Below are 7,762 nucleotides of genomic sequence, written 5' to 3'. Positions count from 1 at the left end.
TCCATCCAATAAGCTTTTCTAATCATCAAACACGTCATGAAAATGTTGGTAGAAAAGAGAAACTTTCAAAAATCCCACCACTTGAAACCTACTAACAAATAGAGGTCACTAAATACGGCATGCTATTTTTATAGTGATTAGATTTAAATTCCATCACCTACATATTACCAAGAATTATATATGATAGATTAATTTTTTTTTGTCTATCTTGTTTTAACTTTTGTTGCACTCATTCTAGTAGTGTATCTCTTAATTTTATGACATATAGCACTTTTTTCCTTGGTAGCAATATTAGCTATCAATGTGTGTCACATACTATCCCATAATTAATCAACATTGAACTTTACTCACCCAAGTTTAATGTACATATAATTCATTAAGCGGCCCATATGGACTCATGGATTTTGCATCTTAAATATTATCAGTGTAATTTCTGCAACAAATTTTGGGTAGCTAATATTATATAAAAAGATGAATAGAGTCCTTTCGAAATTCATGACATAATGAGACAGATAATCATTGAATAGCACTAGGTAATGGAGGTTACTCTCTATGTTGAATTTACAGAAAGATCATATAAAGAAGAAAAAAAAGACTTACGATTTCTCTTTTAACTTTGAAATATTCAAAATAAAAATTAATCCCTAAACATAAATCCATATGAAATAAAAATAAATGATGCAATAATATAACTACATGATATTATATAATTGTAAACTAATTAAAAATACAAAAAGCTATTTCTACAAAAAAATTATTATACCAATTAACAATGCAATACAGGGAACATTATTTTTAACAAGTGTCACATACTGCATGTGCTATTCCTTATAATTTAGAAAATATTTATACTATAATTTTTATTTTGTTTTATCCCATTTAATTTATGAGATTAGAAATCAATAATGTATTGTTAAAAGAACCTTTACAATATTAGAGTAATTATAATTAAAAAATTATATACTCATTATATAAGATTCTACCTCCTATAAACATATTATGCTATCTCCTATAAATTATGGTGATATTTAAAATTAAATATTGCAATATTTTTTAAAAATGAATACAAATTATTAGAATTATTTTATTTAATGTCTACAACTTAATGTAAAGACTATATATATTTTATTTAAAACTCTAATGTTTAACAAATTAAGAAATATAATTGATAAGTAATGAACACTAATATTATGAAATTAATTGTTAAAAAAATACTCATACTAATCTAATTACAATAATATTCACATTTACAAAAGTAATAAAATAAATGTTGTGCATTTTGCTATATAGATGAGGAACAACATGATTTAAGAAAGGGTCCACATCTTTGAGTATAATAGAAGTTTGGCCATTTCCTTCATGTAGCTCCAAAATAATGACCCAACATTATAGGGTCCCACTCAAAATGAGATTTTTGATTTGGTTTTCCTCTTGTTTTTCTTGTTTATAGTTTTTTTTTTCCCCTTAATAAGGTGAGGGTTTGTATTTGGAATTCAAATATAGTACAATATTATTAGTTTTGATTTTTAATCAATTCATTAAAGAGGTTATAGAGTTGAAGGATGACATATCAAAGTGTGAAGATTGTACAAAAATATAAAGAGTCAAATTTAAAAAGCTTTAGTATTTGGAAGAAGTTAAAATCTAGTGAAAAATTAATAATCATGATAATTATTTTATTTTGTAATGTAATGCGACAATCTTACCTACAAGAATGTAATATGGATGTAGCGTAAGGAGTCTTATGACCAGACAAATTTAACCAATGATATTGGAGATAAATATTTTTTACAATATATAAATTATATAAATAAATATAAATTATTTTGAAATATATCAATTAGCAAAAAAATTAATTAATTAATTGATAGAAACTAGTTAGATTTTTGGAAAAAGTAAATACAATAGTATATTGCATAGAACAAATAGAATAATAGCCAAAAATCACTCTAAAATATGCTACATATTATTTCCTACTAATATGCATTTTGATTCAATGGTAGTGATGGTGGCTAGAAGATGATATTAATTCACACTGGACCTTGCAAAGTTGGTGCCTGCGAGTCAAAGTTGAAGAAATATCATCTTCCAAGTCACTATCATCACTATCATCACTATCATCACTTTCCATGAAGGAGGAGGAGGAGTTGGAGCCAAACTTGGACATGTTTCTTCAAAGTGAACACTCCTCTCAAAGAAAATTTCATGTGTCTCTGGATCCATGAGTTTGTATGCCTTAAGACGATCAGGATATCCAACAAATATACAAGGCTTACTTTGAGGTTCTAATACATTCCTCTTTTTGTAGAGGTATCCTTTGTAAATAAACTAAGAATGCGAAAGAAAATACAGAACAGCAAAAATGCATAAACATAGAGTTTATCGTGGTTCACCACAAATCATGGCTACGTCAACACTGAGAGTAGAGGAATTATATTAATGAAAAACCAATTGAGTTTACACTACATGCGATCAGCATAAATCACAAATGATCAGCTGAAGAGACAAAATAAATGGAAGGAAAAACACAAGTGTCTTGGCCTTCACAATTCAACATCCTTGTCCATGCTGGACAACCAAAATTTTTAAAGTACTTTACACTTGGTTTTCTTCCACACCAAGCCTCAAAAGGTGTAATTCCATCCAAAGCCTTATGGGGACTTCTGTTTTGGATGTAATTGGCACAACACATAGCGAGAAAAAGTTAAGATTTCAATAATATCAGACCTTTCCATTACGCAATTTCCTCCTCCTTTATATAATAGAAGACATTGATTTTCTGTCGTGCAAGAGCTGGGACAATTTAAGCAGTAGCATCTCTTACATTATCAGCAACTACACTCTCTTCTAAATTGTCAGTGGAAGATGGCACCCATATCCATTCTTGCCAAATCTGTATGGCCATTTCATCAGCAGCATCTGTTCCGATGTTACTGACTTCCGTCCTCTCTCCTGCAGTGCAATTAGAAGATGACCCTAAGCCCAACTCGGGAAAAAGCTCTGTAATGAATTGAAAACTATCATCTCCTTCAATACCAGCAACCTCCCTCTCCTCTCTTTCAGTACCCGAAACTTCCCTTTCTTCCGTCTCTTCTCCTACATTGTCCTCCTCTGAGGATGTATCAGTAACTTCCCTCTCCTCTCCCAGGTCATTACAAGACGACATTGTGACGATTTCAGAAGTAAATCCTCTTTCGATACTGACAACTTCCCTCTCTTCTTCTGCAATTTCACTCAAAGATGACAGCAGTTTCCACTCGCGCAAAAGCCTTGTGGTGATTTGAGGAGTAGCATCTCTTTCAAGCAGAAGAAGTTCAACCTGCTGAAGTAACACCGGATTCCCACATTGGGACAAATGATCAGGTACAGAGTAAGAACAGCTTAGCCTCCCACCTCCACAAAATGGTAGAACAGGGGATGACCACCCTGCTTTGCAAACACACACTCGTCGAATATCCTTTCCGCTCTCACGATCTTCAGTTGCACAAGGAGGAAGTTTGAAAGCTCGAAAATATGGGCAATCAGGGTTTTCACCCAAAAATGTCATTACCACATCCATCTGCGGAAGACGGACTGTCTGATTAAGGTTGAAGACAAATCAAAATAGAATTGCTAAGGTTGAGTTGCCCCTTTGCAGCGTAAGATCCCTTTGGCCTACGAGAGGTTGCGTATCACCAGGAAACTCCTCTCCTGAGGACACCGACAAATCCAGTTGCTCCAGATGGTTAAGATCCTGTCATTCAAACAAATTATAGGATTAGCTCTAACACAAATTTGCATCTCCAAATGGATATCTCTATCGCCACATTAATTAAATCACAAAGCATTACTCTAGCTATACAATAGATTAAGGATCTTGTGATTCAAAACACACGAAGTGAAGTAAGCGAATTTGGAGATCATAATTTATCCACCAACGAAAACATTCAGAAAAGACTGACCTTCAACAATTGGTATATGTCCAGATGAATATTATCACAGCCTATAATACACAGCCTTTGCTTTTCAGGCAAATCATTATGATAAGTACTTACGGACCATATAGTTCCTCCTGCTTTCTCCTCGCGATATGAAGAAGCCGAGCATGCCAGATACTCTGTTCTTTCACCATAAACCCTAGTGAAGAAGAGATTCTGTAATTGTGAGCAGCCTGAAGTGCGTACACAAGTGACAGTTTGTGGGAGAGGATCCAATTCGACAAGTCGCCTACACCCTTCTACATTAAGATTTCTCAAAGATTTACAACTTCGCAATTGTAGAAGTCTAGTTATGCTTTTGCAGTGAGATACATCCATTCTCTCTAACGACTTCATATCATACATCAGAGATATTACTTGCAATTTTGAGCATCTTCTGGCATTGAGACTACTAAGCCCTTTTGGAAGAGGAGGAAATGCTTCAAGTTCATTATTCCAGGCCACCTCTAGATGCATTAGAGATTTCAGATGTTGAAAGCTTGGAGGAAATTCTGAAAAGGAATTGTTGCTGACGTCAAGCGTCTTTAGCTTGATAAGATTTTCAAAATTTTCAGGCAGGGCCTTCAAACTGCATCTGCTTAGATAAAGCTCTTCCAAGCACGGAAGTTCAGAGATCTCTTTTGGTAGACAGCTCTGTTTAGTACCGCTCATATCAAGGTATCACAGATTTATAAGTTGAAGAACAGGTGAAAGGGCAGATGTTCCATTTTGGTCGCTGTCCCTCTCTATTGCAGCCATCTATCAGATAACAAGTGTAGTAAGATCATGCGCAATAATGTTATCCCTGAAAAGCAAAAAATGAATAGCACACTACACTTTTGGTCTTTTTTACACCAAAAATAGAGCAGGAAATAACTGACCTTGGAACTGCAGGCCTTCAATTGACACTCGGACGAGACCAGATATTTTAGATTCGTAGGAAGCCTCTGTATCTCAGTTTTTAATTGCAGTTTCCACCACAGCAAGTAATTTAACCTCCGCAATTGTGCCAAATTTTCTATACACTGAAGTTCCATTCTCTTTCTCCAGAGGAGGCCCTCTACTCTTGAGTTTTCCTGTTCAAGATGAAAGAGAGAGCATCCCTTACAAGTGAAGTTTATGATGCAGATCTCTAAACAAAGCTTTTAATGCGCAGACTAATGAAAATGTAAACATTTTTCGACAAAATGCTTTTTTCAGATCCCGGCAAACCATCCATGGATTTTTTTTTAATTAATAAAACCTCTTTTCAAAATACTCTGTTAGAAGTTTTGAAACAGAGGATGAACAGTACCTGGATGGTCATAGCAGCGATTACAGTATTTATGTACTCCTCCTGCCAAATTCTACTGCGATCGGTTGGATAGCTCAACGATTCCTCTCGGACAATTCGCCAACCTATTCTTCTTATCTCCTCATGCATAGAAAATTCACACAAGTACTGATCTGCGAATTCCTCTTCATCTATGTCATCTTCCGGGTCCTCACAATATCTGTATTCGTGTACTGCAATGAGTGACTTCTCTTCAAGAGTTTTCAGACTTGGATAGACAGACACACACCCTAAAGCACACCAGAATTTATCATAAAAACAAATATCAAAGGCCCTATTCCGAAGGGAGTGGCTGCTCTTGAGGTTGACGAAGAAGCAGGCTATGTCTAAAAAGATGCGTTTCACTTCAAGGGTTAGACTGTCGTTACTAATTTTGAGAGTTTCAAACACACGATCGTTTCCGACCATTTCAAGTTTGTGTAGGGTCTGTTTCCAGTATCTACTCTCATTTCTATCATATAGGTCTCTGCCTACAATCTCCAAGGACAGAGGAAGACCTGAGCACGCCTTCACAATTCTCTCCGTCAGATCTTCGTAACCTTTCTTCGGGTGGTCACTGAGAAAGGCATGCCAACAGAATAACTTCACGCCTTCGCCATGCTCATGTTTTCTCATGGGATAAATCTCATCAACTTGTCGCGCCATAAGACGTGCTTATCTTGAGTTGTTATGATGATTCTGCTTCCTTCTCCAAACCAGTTACCAATAAGAGCATCCAACTGCAGCACATTGTCAACATCATCCAGAACCACCAGTACTCTTAACGAGGCGGCCAAATTATTTCTCTGAGTTATTCCATCATCTATCCTGTTCACCTTATTCGGCATTTTCGCCAAATCCCTAACTATTTTCTGCTTCAATTCTGTAAGCGTCGGCTCCGACCCCTCTGCTTTTACATTAGATACAAAACAGGAAGCATCAAAGAGATGATGGATCTCGTTATGAAGGGCTTTTGACAGGGTGGTTTTACCCAGACCTGGCATGCCCCAAATACCAAGGGTGTGCCTAACATGAATTGCCTTATCACCGAGTCTCAACAAAGGTATGACCTCCTTGCAGAGAGATGCGAGTCCCACAGGGCGTCTGGCCACATCTAATATTCCCACATCCAATGTCTGGAGAACTTCCTTCACCACTTGCTTCACAAGATTTCCTTCGTACCTGCCACATTTCAGGCATTTGAGACCTATGTTGCCAGAAACGTGACGGGAGAGCCCCGTTCCCCGTTGTGACGGACGAAACGGGTTTCTCGTCACGAAACCTGCGTTTCTCTCAATGATTTTTTTAAAAAAAATTAGTTTTTTATTAAAAAGTGTAGTTTTAAATATGTAGTTCAGCGTATTAAATTATATATTTTTGTTTTGAAAGTGAAGTTAAAAAATGATTAAATATGCATGGCTTAAATTAGATATTTCTAGATATTTCTGTTTTGAAAGTAGAGTTTAAAAAGGATTAAATATGCATGGCTTAAATTAGATATTTCTATTTTTGAAAGTGAAGTTAAAAAAATTAAATAGTGAATTATTTATAAATATTAAATTTTAATTGTCATGCATATGTATTAAAAGTTTAAGTTTAAATTTTTTTGAATAATGAAATGAATTTTTTTTCTACATATTCATTAAAAATTAAATTTTGAATTTTTAAACACTCATATATATTTGGCATTAAAATTTAAATAATGTATTATATTTATAAAATAGTTTAAATATTAAGTTAACTTTTATTGTTATTAAATGATCATGTCTTTTTAAAACAATCAATGTTAGAGATATATTTTATTTTTAAAGAATGCCTTTGTAATATTGCATGGTATATTGCTTATTTTTATAAAATATATTTAAAAGATTTATATAAAAAATATATATATGATTTATAGATTTGTTCTATTCTAAGTTAATTAAAAATATTATTGTAACTAAAACTAAAACTATCTATCTATCTATATATTCTAAATATAATCATGCCTATATTCAATTTTTAAATTTGTTATAAAATAATTGTAATAGAGATTATAATTCATATATTGATTAGGAAGACGGTGAAAAGAAAAAAGGAGACCTTGCTAATCAGGTATTGAATTGCCTTTTATTAATAAAAAAGTTTGTGTTTTAAATTTTTGAAACAAATCTATTGATTTTATAAATTTGTTTTTTATATTGTCTATACTTGTACACAGATTTTTAGGTACAATGGATGTTACTTCATCAGATCCTTCCATGCTCGAAACCCAAAGTCAACACATGAAGCCCACAGACTATAAAAAAGGAAAGAAGGAATTCGAACAAGTGTTGTGGAAGTTTATCACAATAACAGGGAATTATTTAGGAGGAGATCATGGTAGCTCTGGAAGTAAGCAATGGAAGTGTTCGTTTTGTAAGGAAAATAAGTGTGACTCAATTGCACATATTCGATATCATTTATTGGGAGTTGGAAAGAAAGAACAAGTGGTAGTTTGCACTGATGTTGGACA

The 7,762-nt window shown here is 33.9% G+C and overlaps 2 protein-coding genes across 2 annotated transcripts; both read right to left on the bottom strand.

Moving 5' to 3' along the window:
• Window positions 1–4,637: 4,637 nt before the first annotated feature.
• On the bottom strand, window positions 4,638–5,904 carry LOC149557645 (disease resistance protein L6-like). The gene is made up of 3 exons (XM_089830367.1): window positions 5,251–5,904; window positions 4,838–5,032; window positions 4,638–4,715 (listed from the first exon to the last, which is right to left on the bottom strand). The coding sequence occupies exons 1-3, from the start codon at window positions 5,902–5,904 to the stop codon at window positions 4,638–4,640; spliced, it is 927 nt and encodes a 308-aa protein (XP_089686493.1).
• LOC149557644 (disease resistance protein RPV1-like) lies at window positions 5,901–7,510 on the bottom strand. The gene is made up of 2 exons (XM_089830366.1): window positions 7,459–7,510; window positions 5,901–6,550 (listed from the first exon to the last, which is right to left on the bottom strand). Exons 1-2 carry the CDS (start codon window positions 7,508–7,510, stop codon window positions 5,901–5,903), a joined length of 702 nt encoding a protein of 233 aa, XP_089686492.1.
• Between the last annotated feature and the right edge of the window lie 252 nt (window positions 7,511–7,762).

The sequence above is a fragment of the Cupressus sempervirens genome, chromosome 5, assembly GCF_028749045.1.
Source record: "Cupressus sempervirens isolate cs-2001-9-10 chromosome 5, ASM2874904v1, whole genome shotgun sequence".
Taxonomy (NCBI): domain Eukaryota; kingdom Viridiplantae; phylum Streptophyta; class Pinopsida; order Cupressales; family Cupressaceae; genus Cupressus; species Cupressus sempervirens.
The sequence above is the reverse complement of the archived record's forward strand: the minus strand, read 5'-3'. Positions and strand labels throughout refer to the sequence as shown.

What these genes read in the sequence shown, in the direction of transcription:
- LOC149557644 (XM_089830366.1), bottom strand. Translation starts at nt 7,510, where the DNA reads ATGGAAGGATCTGATGAAGTAACATCCATTGTACCTAAAAATCTGTGT. An exon ending in ACCTAAAAATCTGTGTACAA is followed by an intron (nt 6,551 to 7,458) that starts GTATAGACAATA and finishes AGAGAAACGCAG; the next exon opens with GTTTCGTGACGAGAAACCCG.
- LOC149557645 (XM_089830367.1), bottom strand. Translation starts at nt 5,904, where the DNA reads ATGAGAAAACATGAGCATGGCGAAGGCGTGAAGTTATTCTGTTGGCAT. An exon ending in TCGCTGCTATGACCATCCAG is followed by an intron (nt 5,033 to 5,250) that starts GTACTGTTCATC and finishes CATCTTGAACAG; the next exon opens with GAAAACTCAAGAGTAGAGGG. An exon ending in TGAAGGCCTGCAGTTCCAAG is followed by an intron (nt 4,716 to 4,837) that starts GTCAGTTATTTC and finishes GTTATCTGATAG; the next exon opens with ATGGCTGCAATAGAGAGGGA.